The 25,680-nt window shown below is 36.4% G+C and overlaps 1 protein-coding gene across 6 annotated transcripts in view; it reads left to right on the top strand.

Annotated features, from left to right (window-relative positions):
- The window catches only part of VPS54 (VPS54 subunit of GARP complex), a 102,643-nt gene that overhangs the window by 15,053 nt on the left and 61,910 nt on the right, over window positions 1–25,680 (top strand). For 3 of the 6 annotated variants that reach the window (XR_015136723.1, XR_015136724.1, XM_086326349.1), the window contains exons 2-7: window positions 10,758–10,913; window positions 14,255–14,496; window positions 17,098–17,176; window positions 19,738–19,772; window positions 21,833–21,964; window positions 25,159–25,544. Coding sequence is in view for 4 of the 6 variants with exons in the window: in XM_086326349.1 (XP_086182475.1) it covers window positions 10,778–10,913; window positions 14,255–14,496; window positions 17,098–17,176; window positions 19,738–19,772; window positions 21,833–21,964; window positions 25,159–25,544 (1,010 nt within the window). In the remaining 2 variants the exon portion in view is untranslated. Of the gene's footprint in view, window positions 1–1,821; window positions 1,844–10,757; window positions 10,914–14,254; window positions 14,497–17,097; window positions 17,177–19,737; window positions 19,773–21,832; window positions 21,965–25,158; window positions 25,545–25,680 lie in introns of those variants that run through there. The other 3 variants (XM_086326351.1, XM_086326350.1, XM_086326352.1) reach the window with 3 other exon arrangements.

Genomic DNA, 25,680 nt, shown 5'->3' on the forward strand with positions numbered 1-25,680 from the left:
TAGTTGATTTTTTAGAAACACTCAAGCTATTGTAAATCTGTTTTAAAAAATGGATGTTTGGAAATATTCCATCACTGTGCTATTTTGTTAAATGATGATCTCTTTAAAAGCCCAGAGTGGAGTTTTCTTCCTTGTTTTAAAAATCTCAAAATAGAGAGTTTAGGCAGTGTGATCAGTGATTTCTTCCATTTGGTTCTACATTCATATGTGAGATACTTCCCCCTACCCCAATAACAAGCATTAAAATCAGGTATAAAAATAAATTGAACTCAGAGCCAAACCTTTGAATTACCATTTCATGAAGTTTAAATCAAGATTTTTAATAATAATGAATCATAATGAAATCACATTCAGTTCAGTTCAGTTCAGTCATTCAGTCGTGTTCGACTCTTTGCAACCCCATGAATCGCAGCCTGCCAGGCCTCCCTGTCTGTCACCAACTCCCAGAGTTCACTCAAACTCATGTGCATCGAGTCGGTAATGCCATCCAGCCATCTCATCTTCTGTCATCCCCTTCTCCTCCTGCCCCCAAGTCCTCTCAGCATCAGAGTCTTTTCCAATGAGTCAACTCTTCACATGAGGTGGCCAAAATATTGGAGTTTCAGCTTCAGCATCAGTCCTTCCAATGAACACCCAGGACTGATCTCCTTTAGGATGGACTGGTTGGATCTCCTTGCAGTCCAAGGGACTCTCAAGAGTCTTCTCCAACACCACAGTTAAAAAGCATCAATTCTTTGGTGCTCAGCTTTCTTCACATCCATCACATCACATCACATCCATCACATTCTATCCAACTCTCACATAATACGTGACCAATAGAAATCACAGTACTATCTATTAAAAATAGAGTAAAAAGGTACCTTTTTGCCAGCAATTAATTATTTTAAATGTTTTCCTTCTTTAAAAAATTTTCATTTAGCATAATTTTATATTGCATGCATTAATATAATGCATGTTGTACCCTATATAATTTATAAATGATGATTTTTAAAAAGTTTTTTAAACTGATGGGCTGTAGGATCAAAAAAGTTTGTAAATTGCTGATATAGATCATAAGTATCCTAGATCAAAGGAAGGCTAGTTTTCTCAGGGTTATTGTTGTTTAGTTACTAATCATGTCCAACTCTTTTTGTGACCTCATGGACTGTATAGCCCACCTGGTTTCTCTGTCCATGAGGTTTTCCAGGCAAGAATACTGGAGTGAGTTGCCATTTCCTTCTCCAAGGTATCTTCCTGACCAAGGGATTGAACTTGCTTCTCTTGCACTGGCAGACAGATTCTTTACCACTGAATCACCAGGGAAGCCCTCTGAGGGTTAATAGCCATTAGAAAAGATTTATAGTGGAGGTAGGTATAAGGCTGAACCTGAACTTTTGCTGCTTAATAATAGCATTGTTCCTGATTAATGAAGCGTCATAGTTAATTTTATCTGTCAATTTGACTGAGCTAAAGGATACCCATATTGATGGTAAAACATTATTTCTAAGTGTGTCTTTGAGGGTGTTTTGGAAGAAATTAGCACTTGATTCAGTGGACTGAGTAAAGATACCTGCCTTTGCCAGTGTGGGCGGGCATCATCATCATCATTTAATCCTTTGAAGGCCTGAATAAAACAGAAAGGAAAAGGAGGGTGATTTGTTCTCTCCTCTTGAGCTGGGGCATTTATCTTCTCTGGCCCTCACACGTCTGAGCTCTTGGTTCACAGCCTTTGGACTCGGGTCTTAATGCCAGTGGCCTTCTGGATTTCAGGCCTTCGACCTCAGACTGGATTATACCTTTGGCTTTCATGGTTCTCTAGTTTGCAGAAATCAGATGGTGGGACTTCTCTTGGCCTCCATATCAGGTTGGTGAGCCAATTCCTTAAATAACTAACTATCTTGTAAATATGCTACTGAGTCTGTTTCTCTGGAGACCCTGACTAATATATATATGGAGTAATAAGTTTTCATAGGAAAACATTTGGAAAATTCCAAAAAAGCACAAATGAATAAAAATGTCTTGTAACTTTGTCTTTGGAGGTAACCATTATTAAAATTGTGGTATATGTCTGTGCATTTTTTTTGGAAATACATATGCTTATTTTAAATTAGAAAATTGGGATCATACTGACATACTACTTTAAGACCTATTTCCACTTAACAGTATATGTCAAACATTTTTATGTCATTCAGTATTTTGCAATTCTATTAGACATTTTTTTAAATTGTAAAAATATATGTAACATAACATTTACCATCTTAATAATTTTTAGGTGTGCAGTTCAGTAGTGTTAAGTATATTTCACGTTGTTGTGGAGCCAATCTCCAGAACTTTTTCATCTTGCATAACTGAAACATTATAACATATTAAACAACTCCTTAGTTTCCCACCCCTGGCCCTTGACAACCACATTCTTTCTGTCTCAGTGAATTTCACTGTTTATATACTTTGTGTAAGTGGAATCATACAGCGTTTATCTTTTTGTGATTGGCTTATTTCACTTCGCATAGTATTGTCAAGGTTCATCCATGCTATAGCAAACGTCAGAATTTCTTTCTTTTTTAAGGCTGAATAGTAATAATATAGTATAATATAATACAATTATAATAAAGTATAATAGTATATATAATATACTGTATATAGTATATACTAGTGTTTATATACTTATATATTAAGTATATATGCTTATATAATTATAATATAAAGAGCATAATATAATTATAGTATAATAATACTTGATGAACTGACTTGATGAACAAGAGTTTGAAATCCGGGTGTTGGTGATGGACAGGGAGGCCTGGCGTGCTGCAGTCCATGGGGTCACAAAGAGTCAGACACAACTGAGCAACTGAACTGAATAATACTCTATTATGTATATATACCACATTTGCTTATCCATTCATCTGTCAGTGAACACTTGGGTTACTTCCACCTCTTGGCTATTATGAATAATGTTGCTGTTGCATGAGTATACAAATAACTCCTCAAGATGCTGCTTTCTGTTCTTCTGGGGCTATACATAGAATTGGAATTGCTGTATCATATGGTAGTTCTATTTTTCTGTTGAAGGAAATGCCTTGCTGTTTTCTGAAATGGCTGCACCATTTTTCTTCCTACCAACAGTACATAAGGCTTCTAGTACCTCCACATCCTTGCCAACACTTTTTGTTGTTGTTTGATTGGTTGGTTTTGTTTTTCTTGGATAGTAACCATCCCAATGGATGTAAAGTTTACAACCCTATTTTTAATGATAGTGTAATCCATTGGTTGTACTGTAGCTGATTAAATAACCAGTTTCTTCTTATTTAGGAGTTTGGTTGTTTCAACTTTTTCACTTTTAAAAATAATGTTGAGATTATTTTTGTTCATATTTTAGAATGTGTGTATATTTTTCTTAATATATATAATCTAGAAATGAAATTTGAAATGAACTTTGAAGGGAGAAGAGACAATGAATAGGTAGAAAGATGGTATGAATAGTCCGGGAAGGCACAGCCTTAACAAAGACAAGGAAGCCTTGATAGCCTGATGGATTAAAGCGACACTGAGACCACCCTATCTAGAACAGAGATTATCCATGGGTAATAGGAAATAAGGGTAGAAAGGAAGGTAAGCATCAGATTGTAGAATTCCTTGAGTACCAACTTGTAGAGCTTGGCATTTGTTTGGAAAATAATAAATAATTTTAAAGGTTTTTGATCTGAAGTATGACAGAATGAAAACATTCTAGAAGGTTAATCCTGAAGCAATGTGCAGAATGGTTTAAACTGGAAGCAGAGAGACCAATTAGAGGACCACAGTATGATAGAAGGTCAATAGAGGGCAAGCACGTTTAGATTTTATAAAGTAGGGTATATTATAAAGTAGAGTAATCACTTGAGAAATAGAAGGGAAGTAAAATGATTAGTTAGTATATCTGTGTTAACCACTCTGGTGAAATGTTTTGTATACATTGAAATGGTAGAGGGGAAAAAAAAGTCTGGCTATTACTTTACCTGTAATAGGCAGTTCCATAGATAGTTCAGAGTTGGCTGTGAGTGATTTTGTAATATCAATGTTCTCTATAAGCAGCTATTACTTTAATATAGAAGCAAAGGAGATTTTTACATAGTACCTGGGTAATGCATCTAGTAAATGTTTCTCTGTCTCAGCTTCCTTCTCATTCAGCTTTTAAGGAATTCCAGGTTCTATATATGGTATTACTCTTCTACAACATTAAAACCTGATTGAAATTTATTGATTTTTCTTCCATATTTGAAGTTGTACAATAATGCCATCTTTAGGGCAGATTAGCAATTACAAATTTAATGTTTTTCCTTCTCTCTGATACTTATATTTCACATTATTTATTTAATGTTTGAAAAATATGAAGTTTTTTTCCCCCAACTTTTTATTGTGAAAACTAAAAAACATACAGAAAAGTGAAAGAATAGAACGTTATAATCATATGTATTTGACTTAGATAAACCATTTTTAACATTTTGCCATTTTATCTGTGTGTATTTTTTACTCAATCATTTGAAAATAAGTTGTAGGTGACATATTTCACTCCTGAATACTGTAGTGTTCATGTCCTGAATATAGGACAATTTTCCCGTAATCTCAACATCATTAATCCACCTAAGAAAATTAATTCCAAAATCTCATACAATATCCAGTTCACATTCAAAATTCTCCAGTTGTTCCAATAGTGTATTAGAGCAAAATTTTTTTTAGCCAGCATCCAGTCAAGGCTCACAATTGCCTATAGTTGTCTTTATTTATTTTAATATAGAATACTTACCCACCTTTCAAAAATGACATTGATTAAGTGTCCAGGCCAATTTTCTCGTAGTTTATCTCATATTCTCAGTTTGTTTCCCCATGTTTGTTTTAAATCCCAATATCCTATTTCCATCTATTTTCTTAGACTGGAAGGTAGGTCTAGAGCAAAAAATACTTAACCTGCAGTTCACATATTCTTTAGGGTCTGTGAATAGAATTCAGGGAGTCTGAATTTTGGATGGGGAAGAAATTACATCTTTATTTTAATTCAGTGGTTCTCAGCTGGGGTGATTTGTCCTCTGACCTCTCTTTCCCCACATAAGAATGTTTGGCTGTGTCTGAAGACATTTTAGTTGTCACAACTGAGTGGAAGGCTGCTATTGGAATCAAATGGATAGAGGCCAGGGATGCATCTAAAGATCCTACAGTGTGCAGGGGGAGAACCCCCAACATCAAAGAATGATGTCGATCAAAATGTCAGTGTTAATGGTGCCATGGTTGAGAAACCCTGCTTTAACTGAATTTAGCATTTCCTTTAATTGTGAATGTAAGAAACCCCTCCCACGGATATTAATGCTACCTATAACTTTGTTACCAAGTGAAATTTCACGTGTTTTCAGATCATATTAAATTGTTGCAAATATCCCCAAATATTTATGCTCATTTATTACTTAAGAATTAGATGTTGTTATAGTTCAGTCACTAGGTCATGTCTGACTCCGTAGACTGTAGCACATCAGGCTCCTCTGTCTTCCACTATCTTCTGGAATTTGCTCAAATTCATATCTGTTAAATTGACAATGCTATTTAACCATTTCATCTTCTGCTGCCCTCTTCTCCTGCCCTTAATCTTTCCCAGCCTCAGGGTCTTTTCCATTGAGTCAGCTCTTCAGATCAAGTGACAAAGTATTGGAGCTTCATCTTCAGCAATAGTTCTTCCAGTGAATAGTCACAATTGATTTCCCCAGTCAGTCCTAAAGGAATTAGATAGATTTGCATAATCAAAAAGCAAAAATAGAGGCAGTTCAGGAGGGTGGAATAGAAGGACATACACTCATTTCCTCCTGTGAGAGCACCAAAATCGCAACTAGCTATTGAAAAACCAACAAGAAGATGCTGGATCCTATTTAAAAAAGATATCCCACATCCAAAGACCCAGTAAAAAAAAAAAAAAAAAAAAAAAACAGAAAAAAACCCCAAATTATTACTGTATTATAATTTTAAAAGATAATTTGATAGCTATATTTGATGGGGAACACATGTATACCTGTGGCGGATTCATTTTGATATTTGGCAAAACTAATACAATTATGTAAAGTTTAAAAATAAAATAAAATTGGAAGAATAAAAAAAAACAAAAAAATAAATTCCATAAAAAAAAAAAAGAGTGAAAAAAAAAAAGTGTAATTTTGTAACCTTATATATTTTATGCATTGTAAATATTATTCTGCTAGGGTTCTGTAGACTTCACCAGAATGCTGAAGGAATCCACAGAACAAAGAGGCTTGACCCTCAGTCTAGAGGGTTGATTAGATTGGGTTAAACATTTTTGGTGAAAGTGCTTCATAGGTAATGATATTTATCTCATATTGTCATTTCATGAATCACATAATATCAAGTTGTCTTACTGTTATGAATGATGCCAAGTTTGATGACTTGGTTAATTAAGGTGGTGACAGCCAGATTTTTCCATTTTAGAGATACATTTTCCCCTTTGCATTGCAAGATAATCTGTAAGGTGATATTAATTCTTAGGTATTAGGTGAATTTTCTGTTTTTGAGCAGCCTTTCACCTAATAGCTTTAGCATACATTGATGATTTTTACATTGGGGTTTACAAAATGTTGATTTTCTGTTTCAGTCATTTCTTCACACTTACCGGCATTCCTCTGTAAAGAAGAGATTTCCTTTACCTACCCCACTCCACCCCTCTTCCTTATTCCTTTTCCTCCAGGTATCATGATAGATTCATTTTTTGTTTTTTCAGTATGTTACACTCACTTAGGGTTGTTTGTTTAGAGTGCTCAACTTGTCATAAATGTGACCAGTGGGAGCCCCTTTAACTTGGTCCTTGGTCCTTTTGATAAATCCCACTAGTCTTAGGGGATCTCCTTGCTTTCTGACACAAGAGTTCGCATGATCGACTTGTTCTTTCTATGCTCCAGGTTTGGAGTCAACTATTTCTTTAAAGAATCATTGTTTCTTTATAGGGAATGGTATTTAGAAACCAGGGTCTGAGCAGTTGGTGTGCTCATTGCTTCTGGAGTGACACTGTGTCTAGCCCTTTTTAATAGAACATCTTAACTAAACTTTTAGCATAAAAAGATGTTTTGAACTATAGGAAAGAAAATCAAATGTTTCTGACTTATTCATCCTTCCAGTTTCTTGCTTTTGAAATGAATGAGTCTGTTTATTCCTTTATCAGCCCAGACCTATGCTTTTATCTGTTCACTCAAGGATGATTGGTAATTGTCTAATGTTTCTCTCTTCTGATCTGTCCTGCATAACATCCATTTCATTCTTCTGTAGAATATTGTATACTGCCTATGTGACAGGAACTGTATTAGGTGTGTAGAATACACAGGGAAATGGAAACGTCAAGAAGTTCACAGTCTAATAGGAAAGATCTATATGAAAACCAAAATTTCAGTATGATTGGTGCAAAATAGAAATGCATAAACAGTGACTAAGTGTAAGAAATCAAAGAAGGCTTCAATAGAAGATATTTGTATATAGTATTGATGTAGTTATGAGAAGATTACATTGTGAAGAAGGGTAGATCTATTTATAGATTCTCATTGTTGGTGACCACTGGTTAAGTGTCCAGTTTGCATCTAGGTGGCAGTTACAAGTGCAAGTGTTATTAATAGAAGTCAGGAGTTGCCTGTGATTAGTGCTGAGAGCTTTCCTTTTTCCTGTATTCTGTGGTTTTTGTTGTTGTTGTTTTTTTTTTTTTCTGAATAGACTATTCTTTGCTTACACTGCTGCTGCTAAGTCACCTACTACCAGACTCCTCCATCCATGGGATTTTCCAGGCAGGAGTACTGGAGTGGGGTGCAATTGCCTTCTCCATTAAAACTTTCTTTTTATGATGTCTCATCATTTCTGTTCTTTAACCTTTCAGTGAAAGATTATTTCTTTGAAAGATTGCTGCTGCTTCAGTCGTGTCCGACTCTGTGCGACCCCATAGACGGCAGCCCACCAGGCTCCTCTGTCCATGGGACTTTCCATGCATGAGTACTGGAGTGGGGTGCCACTGCCTTCTCCGTTTGAAAGATTATTCTCCTGAAATTGTGTGGTTTAGAGGCCATGTAGGTTTACTGTATTTGTTTATATATCCATGCTTTTTGAATAAATCCAGTGTGTTTTATTACCAATGATTACACTTATTAAATGTCTGTATCATACTTGTTATGTGGTTATTAATACAAAGTTTGGTTCTTACTGTGTCTTAATAAAAACAGGGTGGTGAGAGGATTTGAGAGATGGTTAGAAATTGGGGCTCACTCATGTAGGTAGTACTCTAATTTTACATAATCTCCTTATAGCTAGAGATTGTCCCTCTTTTCATAGGAATTAGGAAGGATGTAGGGGGAAAAACCCCAGAAACTTGTATATGTTAACCAATTCAAAAACTTTAAGGAGTAAATAAAATATCTTTATTTCTGCACCCAGGAGTGAGAAGTAACTTACAGGAGTCTAGAAATTTTTTTTTAAAAGTCCTCATCTTCCCAAGTATTTCTAGATTCCTAAGATGGCAATTAGACTTTATTTTCACTGTAAAAACAACAGAGGAATCAATGTTTAATTTATCTGACATCAAGCAATGGGTGTTTGACATAAATACACTTTCCATATATTTGTAGCCTACATCTTTAAGTGTCAGAACATGTTTATTTTAGCCATTTTATTTGTTGAAAGTAACAAAAATGTTAAACAGACTTAATGTTACATTTACAATTGTCTTTACCAAACACTTAATGTACAGGATTCTGTGTTATCACTGTTTCCTATCTTTTGGATATTTCTGTTTCTTTAAACATACAAATGCTTTTATACAGAAGTAACTGTATACTTAATGTTCAGTTCAGTTCAGTCACTCAGTTGTGTCTGACTCTTTGTGACCCCATGGACTGCAGCACACCAGGCTTCCCTGTCCATCACCAATTCCCGGAACCTACTCAAACTCATGTCCATTGCCTTGGTGATGCCATCCAACCATCTCATCCTTTGTCTTCCCCTTTTCCTCCTGCCTTCAATCTTTCCCAGCATTAGGGTCTTTTCCAATGAGTCAGCTCTTCGCATCAGGTAGCCAAAGTATTGGAGTTTCAGCTTCAGCATCAGTCCTTCCAGTGAACACCCAGGACTGATATCCTTTAGGATGGACTGGTTAGATCTCCTCGTAAAAGGGTATAAATGCAATGGGCCAGTGGTGCCTTTCAAATCAAGACCCTGATTAATTTTCCCAGATATTTTCATCATCATATTCTTTTCCCCCTAAACTTCTAATGGCTCCTGTAGTCTGGCCATACTGTCTTTGTGTGTATGTGTAAATATGGTTTACTTGTCAGTACTTTTGGTAGCATTTTTGTCAGCAAACAGCCAAGTCAGTTTCCGTACAGTCTTATGATTATTTCATGTCTCTCAACTTTTGTTCATGCTGTTTTTGCTTTCTGCTCAGGAATTTTGAGGAAATTATTTATCTCTGTTCTTTTCTTAGCAGCTTATTTCTACTAGTCTCAGTGAATAGTATAATTGAATGTGTTTCCTTTGTGTTAGCAGGACTGAAACAGGTATCCTGGGAAGTCTGGGATATGTCATTTTAAACTTACTATCAAACTACAGAGGAGTTAGAGTGGATAACTTTTTTGTCATCAGTCTTACCCTTATATCGCTGCTTCTTATAGCTTACTCTTATTTTTCTATTCACCACATTTCCTAAATTGACTTTGCAAAAAACTTGTTAAACCACATGTATCTTTGTAAACTACCTAGTCCTTCTGGGCCTTGCTATACTTATCTCTAGCACTGGGGAACTTAGACAAGGTGATCTCTTAAGTGCCTTTTCAAATAAAGGCTTCTGTTTATGTTCATTTATTTATTCCTTCATTAAAAATATTTATTGAATGCCTAGTGTTTGGTTGATATGATCAGCAATGTAAGAGTTTCTACTGTCTGATAATAAAGTAATACATATTCTTCATTATCCAGGTTATATATTACTTCATTTGTAAAGTCTTACCTGACATTGTAGCCTTTATTATGTTGTCTTGCCCACAAATTCTTTCTGTACTTGTTAAAAAGTGTAGACATAGATTAACTTGTGTTTTGTTTAGGGATTTGATTATTTTGATTACCTAATATAATTGGGAGTAGCTTGAAGAATGATACTTTTATAAACATTTAATATAGTGCCTGTCACATAGTAATTGTAATCATAATGATAACTGACATTTGTGAACACTAACTTTGAGGTAGGCATTGTTTTAAGTGCTTTACATACATGTGTTCCTTTAATTCTTACAAAATGTTTATGAGATGAATGCTTTTCATCTCCATTTTTGCAGATGAAGTAAAGCATACAAAGGTTAAATAAATTTCCTCAAGGTTATATTGCTGGTAAATGAAGCTGGGATATGAGCTCAGTCAGATTTCAAAATTCCATGCATTTACCCATTTTGCTGTAATGCTGAATTATATACTTGTTGAATGAATGGACTGTTTTCAATTTTAATATATATTGGTTACAGTTTTGGTATCTAGTTTGACTTCAGATAAAAGGCTAAGGATATTGCACTTTGAGGAGAATACTTTTTAAACAAGGACCAATAACTTTCTTAGCAAACTAAATATAATGAATGACTCCCACAATTAATAGTATTCAAATTATGTGCTTACACCTTGATGGATTTTAAATAGTATGTTTTTGAAAGAAAATTTATGATGTGCATAATACTTTTAGGTGAATTATGATTTGTATTGTGTCTTGATTACTGTTTTTTGCTCATTTTCAGTTGAGTGGTGATTTTATGCAATGGCTTCAAGCCACAGTTCTTCACCAGTGCCTCAAGGAAGCAGCAGTGATGTTTTCTTTAAAAAAGAGGTAGACCCGACAAAACACATTCGACCTGTGCAGTCACTGCCAGATGTGTGTCCCAAGGAACCCACAGGTAATGCTTTTTTTTTTTTAAGGAATTTTATTGAGAATTTGTGATAGTTAGATAGTTAGATTAGAATAGTTAGATTCCATCTACTTAAAAGAGTAAATGTGAAAACTAGGATGACATATAATTTGGAAATAAATTGATTGGGAAATTGGAATATAGTTCTTTTTATACGTTTCCATAAAAGAAGTCACTTAGAGAAATTGAAAAACAAAATTGAAGATGAGGGTACAGATTGAAAGCTCTTCAGTTAAACATAGTACAGTCAATCCTCATTATTTGCAGAGTCTACATTTGCAAATTTATCTAATTCCTAAACCTTAATTGTACCCTCAAATCACTATTTGTGTCACTTTCGTGGTCATTTGCAGACATGCACAAAGGAGTGAAAATTTTGAATTGCCTGATGTACATGTTCCCACCTGAAATTGAACAAAGCAGCACTCTGCCTTCTTTCAGCTTTTAAGCTGTAGACACACGTCCCTTTTGTGGTCTGTTTAGTGCCACACTTTTTTGTATTTTTGCTGATGATTTTGCTGTTCAAAATGGTTTCCAAACATAGCACTGAAGTGCTTTCTAGTGTTTCTAAGCACTAGAGGGCTACATCAGGGAAATATGTTATGTAAGCTTTATTCAGGTATGGGTTATAGTGGTATTAGCCGTGAGTACAGTGCTAAAGACTGAACAATATTTATTAAATAAAGTGTCTTTAAACAGAAACACACACAAAATAAGATTATATGTTGATTGGATGATGAAAGTTCCAGAGATTTGTAGGAGCATAACCCAGTATTATGCATAACCCATATAGAGAAGTGAAGAAGAACTAAAGAGCCTCTTGATAAAAGTGAAAGAGGAGAGTGAAAAAGTTGGCTTAAAGCTCAACATTTAGAAAACAAAGATCATGGCATCTGATCCCATCAGTTCAGTTCAGTCAGTTCAGTTCAGTTGCTCAGTCGTGTCTGACTCTTTGCGACCCCATGAATTGCAGCACGCCAGGCCTCCCTGTCCATCACCAACTCCCGGAGTTCACTCAGACCCATGTCCATAGAGTCGGTGATGCCATCCAGCCATCTCATCCTCTGTCATCCCCTTCTCCTCCTGCCCCCAATCCCTCCCAGCATCAGAGTCTTTTCCAATGAGTCAACTCTTCGCATGAGGTGGCCAAAGTATTGGAGTTTCAGCCTCAGTATCAGTCCTTCCAATGAACACCCAGGACTGGTATCCTTTAGGATGGACTGGTTGGATCTCCTTGCAGTCCAAGGGACTCCCAAGAGTCTTCTCCAGCACCACAGTTCAAAAGCATCAATTCTTCGGTGCTCAGCTTTCTTCGCAGTCCACCTCTCACGTCCATACATGACCACTGGAAAAACCATAGCCTTGACTAGATGGACTTTTGTTGGCAAAGTAATATCTCTGCTTTTTAATATGCTGTCTAGGTTGGTCATAACTTTCCTTCCAAGGAGTAAGCGTCTTTTAATTTCATGGCTGCAATCACCATCTGCAGTGATTTTGGAGCCCCAAAAAATAAAGTCTGACAATGTTTCCACTGTTTCCTCATCTATTTGCCATGAAGTGATGGGACCAGATATCATGATCTTCATTTTCTGAATGTTGAGCTTTAAGCCAACTTTTTCACTCTCCTCTTTCACTTTCATCAAGAGGCTCTTTAGTTCCTCTTCACTTTCTGCCATAAGGGTGGTGTCATCTGCATATCTGAGGTTATTGATATTTCTCCCTACAATCTTGATTCCAGCTTGTGCTTCATCCAGCCCAGTGTTTCTCATGATGTACTCTGCATAGAAGTTAAATAAGCAGGGTGACAGTATATAGCCTTGACGTACTCCTTTTCCTATTTGGAACTAGTCTGTTGTTCCATGTTCAGTTCTAACTGTTGCTTCCTGACCTGCATACAAATTTCTCAAGAGGCAGATCAGGTGGTCTGGTATTCCCACCTCTTTCAGAATTTTCCACAGTTTATTGTGATCCATACAGTCAAAGTCTTTGGCATCGTCAATAAAGCAGAAATAGATGTTTTTCTGGAACTCTCTTGCTTTTTCGATGATCCAGCGGATGTTGGCTATTTGATCTCTGGTTCCTATGCCTTTTCTAAAACCAGCTTGAACATCTGGAAGTTCATGGTTTATGGCAAATAGATGGGGAAACAGTGGAAACAGTGGCTGAGTTTATTTTGGGGGGCTCCAAAATCATTGCAGATGGTGACTGCAGCCATGAAATTAAAAGACGCTTACTCCTTGGAAGAAAAGTTATGACCAACCCAGGCAGCATATAAAAAGCAGAGACATTACTTTGCCAACAAAGGTCTATCTAGTCAAGGCTATGGTTTTTCCAGTGGTCATGTATGGATGTGAGAGTTGGACTGTGAAGAAAGCTGAGCGCCGAAGAATTGATGCTTTTGAACTGTGGTGCTGGAGAAGACTCTTGTGAGTCCCTTGGACTGCAAGGAGATCCAACCAGTCCATCCTAAAGGAGACCAGTCCTGAATATTCATTGGAAGGACTGGTGTTGAAGCTGAAACTCCAATACTTTGGCCACCTGATGCGAAGAGCTGACTCATTTGAATAGACCCTAATGCTGGGAAAGATTGAAGGCGAGAGGAGAAGGGGACAACAGAAGATGAGATGGTTGGATGGCATCACTGACTCAATGGACATGAGTTTGAGTAGAATGGGAGTTGGTGATGGACAGGGAGGCCTGGTGTGCTGCAGTCCATGGGGTCACAAAGAGTCAGACACGACTGAGTGCCTGAACTGAACTGTGTATTTCCCATGGGAGCAAAGGTTCATTGTTTGCTTATTATATGTTCTAGTGACTTTATAGAACAAACCGAGTAATGAGAACCAACTGCATGTTTTTCTTTCCTCTATGGTTAATGTTACAGCAGCATTTCAGTTATCTAATTATAAGCTGCAAAAAAGGATATTGGAACCTGGTCTGCCATAAAACAATAGAAAAATATGCCTACCCATGAAAAAATCTGGAGTAATAAAGAACAGAAGATATACAGTAGAAGGTAGAAGAGTTTTGATGTTGAAAAAAAAGTTTTTGAGAAAAGATAAATTTCCTTAATTGTACATTAAGGAAAGAGATTAATGAAAGACTTTCTTCACCCCACTGTTCAATTATAACCCTCAAATTTTGTATATCCTTTATCTTGTACATATTTTTCCTCCCCTTTGGCAGTTGATATTGAAAGCTGAAGGTTAAGACAATTGTTATGGGAGGGAAAGTTTAATTGCTTTGTATAATCTAAACATCTTTTTTTCTAGAATGTACTTTCAAACATAAAACTTACTTTATAAAGTTCTCTTGTTTACTTTTTGCAGGTGATTCAAGTAGTTTATGTGTTGCCCCATCTCTAGTTACAGATCAACATAGATGGACTATATATCATTCCAAAGTAAATCTCCCAGCAGCATTAAATGATCCTAGATTAGCAAAAAGAGAATCTGACTTCTTCACAAAAACATGGGGATTGGACTTTGTGGACACTGAAGTCATACCTTCATTCTACCTCCCACAGATCAGCAAGGAACATTTTACAGTGTATCAACAGGAAATCTCTCAGGTAATATCTAATCTTTAAGTAATAGGTCAAAAGTGAAACGTTTCTTGTTTGATTTATTCTGCCAGTTGTGAGGTAGTATCTCATTGTGGTTTTAATTTGCTTTTCCCTGATGATTACTGATGGTGAACATCTTTTCATGTGTCTGTTGACCATTTGTATGTCTTCTTCACATGGCTCCTGTGGGGTTGTGACTCAGCCAGTGGCTGTGGGCCTACTGGAGGGATGGGGCTGAGTCCCCATGTGGCTGTCTGCTCAGCCTGGGGTGGGCTCAGGGCTGGGTTCCCAGTACTAATAGACTAGAGGGAGGGTTCCAAAACGGTGCTTACCAGCACTGGTGTCATTGCAGTACAGCATGCTCCCAAAATGTCTGCTCCCATTATCTCCATTCCCTAGAGGCATCCCAGTTGCCTCCTGCCTCTTTCAAGTTTATCGATTGACTTTCGAGCAAGCTCCTTTCAGATAGCTGTCTATGGCTAGGTCTCAGAGCATATGAGATTTTGTAAACAGCCTTTCAGAGCAGAGTCTCTGTTTCCTATAGCTCTCCAGCTGTCCTGAACATAAGATCCTCTAGTTTTTAAAGTCACACGTTCTGGAGGCTCATCTTCCCTGTGCAGGACCCTGGACTGGGGAACCTGAGGTGGGGTTCAGACCCCTTGCTCCTTGGGGAGGACCTGTGTGATTGTGATATTTCTCCCATTTTTGGGTCCCTGACCTACAGGTATGGGTCATACTTTCACCTCTCCTACCTGTGTTGTTGTGGTTTCTTTTCTGTGTCTTTATATTGTGAAAAATCTTTTCTGCTATTCTTCAGGTTCTCATTAATAGTTACTCTGTAAATAATTGTAATTGTGGTGTGTCTGTGGGAGGAGGTGAGTTCAGATTCTACTTCCCCATCTTGGCCACCTCCACTAGTGGTTTTAAATGGTAAATTTTTTGTTATGTATATTTCACCACAAAAGAAATAGACAAGGGATCTGAACAGGCATTTCACCAAAGAAGAGATGCAGATGGCTAGTAAGCATATGACTGAGAAGGCAATGGCACCCCACTCCAGTACTCTTGCCTGGAAAATCCTATGGATGGAGGAGCCTGGTAGGCTGCAGTCCGTGGGGTCGCTAAGTGTCGGACACGACTGAGTGACTTGACTTTCACTTTTCACTTTCCTGCATTGGAGAAGGAAATGGCAACCCACTCCAGTGTTCTTGCCTGGAGAATCCCAGGGACAGCAGAGCTTGGTGGGCTGCCGTCTATGGGGTTACACAGAGTCGGACATGACTGAAGCAACTTAGCAGCAGTAAGCATATGATGGAGAAGGCAATGGCACCCCACTCCAGTACTCTCGCCTGGAAAATCCTATGGATGGAGCCTGGTGGGCTGCAGTCCATGGGGTCGCTGAGAGTCGGACAGGACTGAGCGACTTCACTTTCACTTTTCACTTTCATGCATTGGAGAAGGAAATGGCAACCCACTCCAGTGTTCTTACCTGGAGAATCCCAGGGATGGGGGAGCCTGGTGGGCTGCCGTCTCTGGGGTCACACAGAGTCGGACACGACTGAAGCGACTTAGCAACAGCAACAGCAGTAAGCATATGAAAAGTTGTCCAGTACCATCTGTCAGTCAGGAACTGCAAATTAAAATGAGGTGCCATTACATGTCTTTTAGAATGATGAAAATCCAAAAAGCTGTCAAGACCAAAAGCTGGCAAAGATGTGACTAATAGGAACTCTTATTCATTGTACGTAGGAATGTAAAATGGTACAGCCACTTTGGAAGATAGTTCTAGAATACTGCCATCAGAATTCTGAATATTACTAACCCAGCATTATTTTTCCTTACCACATTGCACTTTCCCATATGTCCTAGGTATGGTATTTGAAAGATAACAGTGTTAGTGGTCATCTAATCTGAAATCAGAGTGGAGTTTCTTTCTGACTTTTTTTTTTGGATTCAGAGGATGTATTAACTAATAATCTGTCTTTCTATTTTGGGTGTATAGGTTTAAAATTTTTCTTCCTTATTTTGAAAAAGTTGCTTAAAAAAAATTTGGCTGTGTTGGGTCTTCGTTGCAGCATTCGGGATCTTCCTTTGCAGTACATGGATGCTTCAGGGAGGCATGCAGGCTTGAGCTTCTCTTTAGTTGTGGGTGGGTGCCAGTGTGAGGGTTTCAGTAGTTGCAGCTCACAGGCTTAGGTGCTCCAAGGCACATGGGATTTTAGTTCCTCCACAGGGATTGAACCCATATCCCCCTGTGTTAGAAGGCAGATTCTTAACCATTAGTCCACCAGGGAAGTACCCCCATTGATTTCTGTTATAAAAATAAGGGTTTTTTTAATTGACTTTTCCACTTCATTCCAAATTTATGGAGATTTTGCTGTAACTGTATAAAATGGATAAGTATATAGACATTCATGCATCTAAGTGATATTTGGTTTATTAAGCATACTTGTTACTTGTATTTAAGTTCAAGAGGCTAGTGATATCATATTAGAAAATTTTAGAACTTATTTGGTGTATCCTGATATTCTGTTGTTAAATATTTTAATGCTCTGAATACTCATATTGCCACATAGCATTGATAATATTTATTTGTCTTCTAAATAGAGAGAAAAGATTCATGAGAGATGCAAGAATATTTGTCCTCCTAAAGATACCTTTGACAGAACTCTCTTACATACTCATGGTAAGAATATTTGCTGTTTGTAGCATAGCATAAATATTAATGAACAGAATCTTAATTTGGGGACCTTGTTAACTGTAATATCTAATTTTTATTTCTAGCGAAATTTCTATAGCCTACAATCATAATCTTTTGTAAAACTGTTAAAAAGAAAAATCATGGATCTGATGGTAGTGTTATCCTTCAGTTCAACAAATACTTTTTTAATATTCAGGTACTTTGTACTTTGCTTGTTGCCTAAAAATACAGGAATAAGAAATAGTCCCTATTCTCATGAAGCTGATGGTTTCCTGAACAAGGTTAAACAAACCAATTGCAGCACTGTATATTGAACAATAAGTTCAGCATGGTAATATTGTAAAGAGTTCCTAACTTAGGTTTATGAAAACTCCTAGTTAATGAGGATTGTCTGTGTTTTAAACTATCAAGAAATATTTATGTGGAAAAAGGCATTCCAGGAAAGGAAACAGTTTATGCAAAGTCTTAGCATATTCTAGACCTGCAAGAACTTAGTATGCTGGCTCTACTGTGAACCAGAAATGAGCTGAAGAAGTAGGTAGGAGTCAGATCATGAAGAGCCTTGTGTATCATGCTAAGGAATTTTTCTTTTCTAAAAGTAGTGTAGAGCTCCAAAATATTTTAAATCAGACATGCTTAGAGTTATGATTATTCATTTCACTGTAAAAACAGTTGTGGATAGTAAATTTATAGATGATAAAACTGGAGGCAAGAAGAAAGTTGAAGGCTATTGCCATAATACAACTGAGGAATCATGTGTCCCTAATAGCAGTTATAATGAAGATGGAGAAAAAATTAGATCTTTAAGATATGCCTCAGAAATGGATACACAAGTTTTGGTTGTCAATCGTTCGTTAGTAATGGAGCAAGATGGTTAAAGATGATTCCCAGATTTTTTACTTGGACAGCTGGCCAGGTGAGAGGTACAGTTTGGTGAGAGAGGTGATATTGGAAGAGCAGGAATTCTGGAGGAGATGGAGGGTGGTTTAATTGAAGTTTTGCAGAGAAGGAGAAGTCTGTTATTTAACCCAAAGCTCAGGAAAGAGATCTAGGCTGGAGATACCAAGTATAATAGATGTTATCATAGACCACATGCTGGCCAGTAGCATGGTAGCTGAATCCAAGGGCCTAGGTGGGATCACCTAGGAAGATGTGAGTAGTAAGGAGAAAAGAATGATAGAACAGAAAGCTGTCACATTTAAATGGCAGTAGAAGATGAGGTACTTGGAGACTAAAAAGTAGTAGTCCGAGAGTAGGAGAGTCAACCAAGAGAGAGTTCCACCTTAGAAATAAAAAGTAGCTAGAATTTCAAAGAAATGTGAATGATTAGTCCACAGTGTCAGAATACTTCAGGGATAGAGCAAGTTGGCACAATGAGAAGTCTCTATGGATTTGGCAATTTGGGAGATCTTAGGGAGAACATTTAGACTGAAGTAGTGGTTTCACTTTTCACTTTCATGCATTGGAGAAGGAAATGGCAACCCACTCCAGTGTTCTTGCCTGGAGAATCCCAGGGACGGGGGAGCCTGGTGGCCTGCCGTCTATGGGGTCACAGAGAGTCGGACACGACTGAAGCAACGCAGCAGCAGCAGCAGCAGCAGCAGCAGTACTTACAGAAATGTCAATAGTGTGTGCTAAAGGAGCAAGTATAAAAGTAAGAAGGGGAGACTGCCAGTATGAATGTGACTTGAAGATCTGAGATGTAAAGTTTTGACTAGAGGGAACAGAATCCTTCTAGTTTGTTTCTATTAGTAGTTGCGGTAGAAGGATGTTTTTGCAAGGCCAGGATTAGATGAGGCAAGAGAGATATTTGCATAATCCTGAGGGTGAGTGCTTCCTGAAATTTGCACCTGAGATTCTCCTTTGCCTTAGTCTACACTAGGCCCTGGGTTTTATCTTTCTTCATCATCATCATTTTTTTTTTTTTTTGATGGAAGAGAACTGAGCATGTTTGTATGGTAAGAGGAAAGGCCTTCTAAAAGGTTGCAAGTATGGAGAGGCAGGGTAGTTGATGAAGTGAACTCAGAGAAGAGGCAGGAGAGGATGGAGTCTAAGTACAGAAAGCTGAGTTTGGAAAGGATGGTGCCTTGTCTTGAGATCTGATTAGAAGACGAAGATGAAGGAGGTTCATTTTCAAGAAGCTTGTAGATGATACAAATTAAGATGTCTAAGAAGAAAACTAATATGGTATTAAAAAAAACTTTGATCAAAGAAATTCTGCATGGGATGGTAGATATTTTGAACAATAAAAATAGTATTTCTGTAAGATAGTACCAAGCTTTCTGTGTCCATTTTAAAAAGATTTGAAACGTATTTAGTTGTTTTATTGCTACTATACAATTGATAAAAATTATTTGAAACATGTCTTATTCAGCACTTTGCCTACTGCTAGACATAAGGAGGTGTTTATTTATTGAAGAAAGAAACTTAAGTGGTTATTTAGTTGTGACCTAGTATAGTGTTGAATCTGTCAAAATATATTTTATGGAAATAAAGTGAAAACAAGTTTTAAAAAATCATATTTTTCCTTTTCTTTTTAAAAATAGATAAATCCAGGACAGATCTGGAGCAAGTACCTAAGGTAACAAAGCCTGAAAAATGAGAATACAGCTTTTTAATATTTGATCTTTAATTTTGTCTTGAAAGAAACTTTCACTGGGCTGTTTTCTGATGCTTTGACCACTTTGATTTTTCTGGGACTTTATTGCATCACTTTTATTTGCTCTGTTTTGCATTATCAGTCTCTTCTTTATCACCAAAAACTACAAGTATATTTAAATCTCGTCATTAAAAAAAAAATTTGATCTTATTGCATCCTCAGTTGCTCAGTCAAATCTGACTCTTTGCAACCCCATGGACTGTAGCCTGCCATGTTCCTCTGTCTGTGGAATTTTTCAGGCAAGAATACTGGAGCAGGTTGCCATTTCCTCTTCCAGGGGATCTTCCAACCCAGAGACTGAACCAGCATCTCCTGCATCTCCTTCATTGGCAGGCCAATTCTTTACCACTGAGCCACCTGGGAAGCCCCCACTGATCTTATTACCCCACCAAATTATTAGAGATATTTTCTTTGTATGAAAATTTGTGTAGAGGCATGTAATAGATGAATGTGTTTTTGTTTTCTGGGGAAAGAGTCCATTGCATTCGTCAGATTCTCAGAGGTCTATATTGCTTTTTAGGGTGAGAAGAGACAGAAAGATGAAAGAAACAGGAAAGGGCAGTCATGTTTAAAGTTCTTTGATTTCTACAAAACAAAATTCAAACTCTGTAATTTAAGGCCCTTAATTATTCATTTCCATCATAGTCATACTCTTAACTTTTGCCTACTAATCTTAGACATTCTTTATTTTTTCTTTTTTACACATTTTTTACTTCAGACTTTTTGCTGGCTTCATGCTTTATTTGCACTGTTCCTTTAGCCTGAAAGACTTTTACCTCTTCATATCTTATCTTGTATAGTTTCTTGCTTAAATGGCAACTTGTATGAATACATTTCCCCCCAAATGAAGATCATTGGACCCTTTGCCAAACTCTCATAGCATTTTATCTAGATCCCTACTGTCCCTTTTAAGACATTTGTCACTCTTTTCCTTATAAAATATTTATGTATATGTTTTATCACATCTTTGTGGTGAAAGATCCTTGAGATTAGGATCTCTGTAATAATTTAGCTTTGTTTCCACCTTAGTGCCTAGCATAAGAATAAATCATCATAAACATGTATTGAATTAATCAATCCTTTTAGTTATACTAGAGGGATTAGAAAATATACTCATGTCCCTAGTTAGATTTCCCAATCATCAGTTAGTTCAGTTCAGTTGCTCAGTCATGTCCGACTCTTTGTGACCCCATGGACTATACAGTCCATGGAATTCTCTAGACCAGAATACTGGAGTGGGTAGCCTTTCCCTTCTCCAGGGGATCTTCCCAACACAGGGATGAAACCCAGGTCTCCTGCATTGCAGGTGGATTCTTTACCAGCTGAACTGTAAGGTAAGCCCCTTGTGTTTAGAGATGGGGTTAAATAAATAAATTTTGTAAAGTATGAGGTAAATAAAGCTCTTTATACCTTTCTAAGAGAGTTTGGTCTGTCAGTCATGGGAATTCACTGAGAAATTTAAAAAGAGAACTTGATTATAATAGTTACAGTTGCATTTTAATGGTATGTCTGACGGTAGTATAAAGCATGGATTAGGGAAGGATATCGGTAAGTAGCCATTTGCTGTAATCCAGAGATAGATTTTTATATACATAGCTTGTTATGGCAACTCACTCCAGTACTCTTGCCTGGAAAATCCCATGGATGGAGGAGCCTGGTAGGCTGCAGTCCATGGGGTCACTAACAGTTGGATATGACTGAGCAGCTTCACTTTCACTTTTCACTTTCATGCATTGGAGGAGGAAATGGCAACCCACTCCAGTGTTCTTGCCTGGAAAATCCCAGGGACGGCGGGGCCTGGTGGGCTGCCGTCTATGGGATCGCACAGAGTCAGACACGACTGAAGCAACTTAGCAGCAGCAGCTTGTTATCACTTCCTTTTTCTGTATATGTCTGAGATTCAAGTTAATTATTTTAATGAAGGGGATATTAGATGTAAAGAAAATGTTTATCTAATTGAGGGAAATGCATTTTTTTATTAGATTTTTATGAAACCAGATTTTGCCTTGGACGATTCCTTAACTTTTAATTCAGTTTTACCATGGTCTCATTTTAATACTGCTGGTGGAAAAGGAAATCGTGATGCAGCTTCCTCAAAGTTGCTACAAGAAAAGGTAATTTTTATTTTTTCCATGTAGAAAACTATTTTAATCAAATGATACAATTGGGTTAGCCAAAAAATTCATTCAGATTTTTTGTGATATCATACAGAAAAACCTGAATGAACATTTTGGCCAACCCAATATTTGTGTGTGTTCATAATTAGTTATTTAGTAAGCACTAATTCCTTTAATTTCATCCTTATTGTTACTGATAATTTGAACCCTTTAAATCTTAACTGATAAAGTAACAGTATTTTGTTTCAATACAATACCAGTTGTTCTGTTGAAAAGGAAAAGCTTATTGTCTGAGTGCTTCTTATCCAAATCAGCAGTTGACAGAAATTCAGATGAAAGGATGTAGTAGATAATGCAATTAATTGTTTTACATTTATTCCAAACAATATATTGGCTAATTTTATATTCTTTATGATTTAAATCACAGAAAATGAACTTTTCCTAAGAAACTGTTTTTCCTCCTTTACACATAGTAATGATGATTCTTTTGAAGCAAAAATATCATAGTTAAAAATTACAGTGTTCATTTAGCTTTGCAAAGCTTTGCAAAGCCTAGCCTTTTGCATGTCTGCAGTTTTTCAAAATCTTATATATAATGTTCTATATTTCAGAAGTCAACACCTGAAAGTCATTTAAAATGTAAAACTTTAAACAGAACTCACATATCAAGACTCTTGTAAAACTGGAATAGGAAGTAAAGACCTTTGATCTCTGTTCTTTCCTAGCACTCAAGTTTAGAACATTTCTGAAACTGACTGTGGTTCCTAAACTGAGATGAAGCATTCCGTTGTAGTCTAATGACAGCTCTTGGCAGTCTGAAAGCTTGTCTCATGTGGGTTATTCAATAAGTTGGGTCTAGTCCTCTTCAACTGAAGAAAGGGCGACTTAGGAAAGGAGAAGAAATGTGAGGAAAGAATTATGAGTATGCCTTCCCCATAGTTGAAAACGAGTTCCCTTTTTTTTTTTTGGCAACATTTTCATCTATGAAGGTTTTCCTTGAGTAAAAATAAATTCATAAATCTTAGGAAAAGGATAGATTTATGGACATAGACTCAGTCCCAGACTGCTTTTTTACATTCCAAGTATATCCCGTTGTATACCTTAAAAGAGAAAAACAACAGAAGCCAATAAAAATTTCATCAATCTATACAAATGCTTTTATGAATACTTTAAAAAATTGTTCCCTTTATAGAATTTTTAATAGGAAATGAATTATGAAAATATTATGTCTTTGAAAAGAATATATCAATGGAATATTGATAAATTACAAAAATCTTTGAAACTCAAATGAAATACTTTTCTTATGCTAAATGTTAAGAGTGACTAATGGATTTTTTTTTTTTTTTTGGTAAGTTGCAAAATCAGCTTTGTTACTTTTACATTTTGTTTCCTTCTCATTCTGCTCTATTCTTAGAAAAGGAATGGAAAACAGGATTCGAAGACAGGATTCAAACTTACTCTATGATTGATGACAGTTGTTTTATCTTGCTAGTTTTAAAGAGGGGATGCTAGCAAGGATTAGAGAAATTTATATCTTATCGTAGTGCTGCTATCCAAAGTTGTGTTCTGCGATGAGATTAACGAGTTCGGTTTAGAATGTAAATCATTGTACTGTTTCCTTCATTAAGAAAGTCTTTCCATGAAAAATTCTAGCAAAGTTCCTCTTTTCGTCTTGGACCTCTTGAACAGTTCACAAACTGGCAGCAGCATATGGACTGCATTTCGAGTAGCACTGTCTTAAAGGAGTTACTCGTTCTCCATTTTCTGAAAATTGAGTTACTTTAGCTTGTGATGTAACTAAGTACTTTCATCTCCTTATTGCTTTTTAGGTAAATAAATGAGCAGTCATTGAGGATAAAAAGAACAACAGCGAAAGAGTAGAAATGCAAGAGATTTAAACTATAAAAGAATGTCTTGTTTGTAATCTATTTATTAATATATTATTGAAGGAGCCTTATTGAAGATATGCATCATCCTGCATAGTTTTAAGGAAACAAGCTTGGTGACCAAATAATCTCTTAATTTTATGAGTCCTAAATGTAGAAAGCCCATTAACCCTTTAACACTGTGAATTCTGAGATGTTCAGAGATAATTCTTGAAGTTTGAGCTATGGGTTGAAGACTCTAAAAGTAAAAAAGTGAGAGACAAATAGAAAGATAATATAGCCAAAAAAAGACATATGCAGTTTTGAAGGAAGAAAAGACAACTCAAATTTTAGGACTCCATATTTGAAATTAGAAAGCATTTTTAATATATGTTACTCTAGGAATTAATTTTGATAGTGTTACTGATAAACTATATATGAATTAATTGTTTCAGGCTTCTATCAGTCATTTAAGAGGAAAGCACATTGGAAATAACGTGGATTTTATGAATTGATAAAAGAATAATTGCTGAAATGTAAAATAAACAGCCCTGGGGGAGAAAAAGATCCAAATGAATTCTGGTACATTCTACAATTAGTGACTTGATCACCAATCTGTCTTTCATGAATTCTGTAGTGTTTTGAGGCAGCATGGTGCAGTAGAAAGAACTTCAGTTTTTGAGTTAGACAAACCTGAACTCAAATTTCAGTTTTTCTGCTTACTAATTATATGACTTTATTCAAGTAATTTAAAGTTTCTAAGCCTTAGTATCTTCATCTGTAAAAGAAAATAATAATAAAACCTGTATTCTAAGACTGTTGAAATTAGTAAATTATATATATATATATATATATAAAATACCAGTTCCTGATACATAGAAGGAAGAAGTCAATAAATAATAACCTATAATTATCTTTCAGTCAGATAAATGACTTGATATTGGTGATAATGATGATGTGTAGAGGTTAAGAAAATCAATATTCTCTCTCTCTCAGATCTTAGAACTTCTGAAACTAGCTTATACTCTGAGGTGACGGTGGGGTACTTTTACTTTCTAGAAAGTAGTTGGTGTTTGGAGGGCAGTAGTGGCAGGAGCAGAGGAAGAAGGTAAATCACCTACTGTGATTTTGTCTTACATTTATTAATCTTTGGGCTCTACCTTTCATCACCTTTCTATTTTGTGTGCCTAATAGCAAGCATCATATAATCTAATGGTTCACACAATGGGATTTAAAATACATGTAGAAATATTGTATCATTTTCAGAAAACATTTGGATAGTTAAAATATACTTATAACTCTGATTTTTTTTTCTTTCCTCTTAAGCTGAGCCATTATCTGGATATTGTGGAAGTAAACATTGCTCACCAGATCTCTTTACGTTCAGAAGCATTTTTTCATGCAATGACCTCTCAACACGAATTGCAGGACTACCTCAAGAAAACTTCCCAGGCTGTAAAAATGCTTCGAGATAAAATTGCACAGATTGATAAAGTAATGTGTGAAGGATCACTACACATTTTAAGACTGGCACTTACCAGAAATAATTGTGTTAAAGTATACAATAAACTGAAGTTAATGGCCACTGTACACCAGACTCAGCCTACAGTACAGGTGTTGTTATCTACTTCTGAATTTGTTGGAGCATTGGACTTAATAGCAACAACACAAGAGGTTCTACAGCAAGAACTTCAGGGCATTCATAGCTTCCGGTATGTCCATTAAGTAAGCCATTAGAAATAGTGTTAAATTTTCAAAGGATAAATTTTAGTGTGTAATGAAAACTGAAAAAGTATGAGTGTATTTAGAATTACATGGGTATTTTTTTCTTCTAGATTGACCTGTTTA

The sequence above is a fragment of the Bos grunniens genome, chromosome 11, assembly GCF_055505025.1.
Source record: "Bos grunniens cultivar Pamir isolate PY7600 chromosome 11, Bosgru_T2T1.0, whole genome shotgun sequence".
In the NCBI taxonomy this organism is placed as follows: domain Eukaryota; kingdom Metazoa; phylum Chordata; class Mammalia; order Artiodactyla; family Bovidae; genus Bos; species Bos grunniens.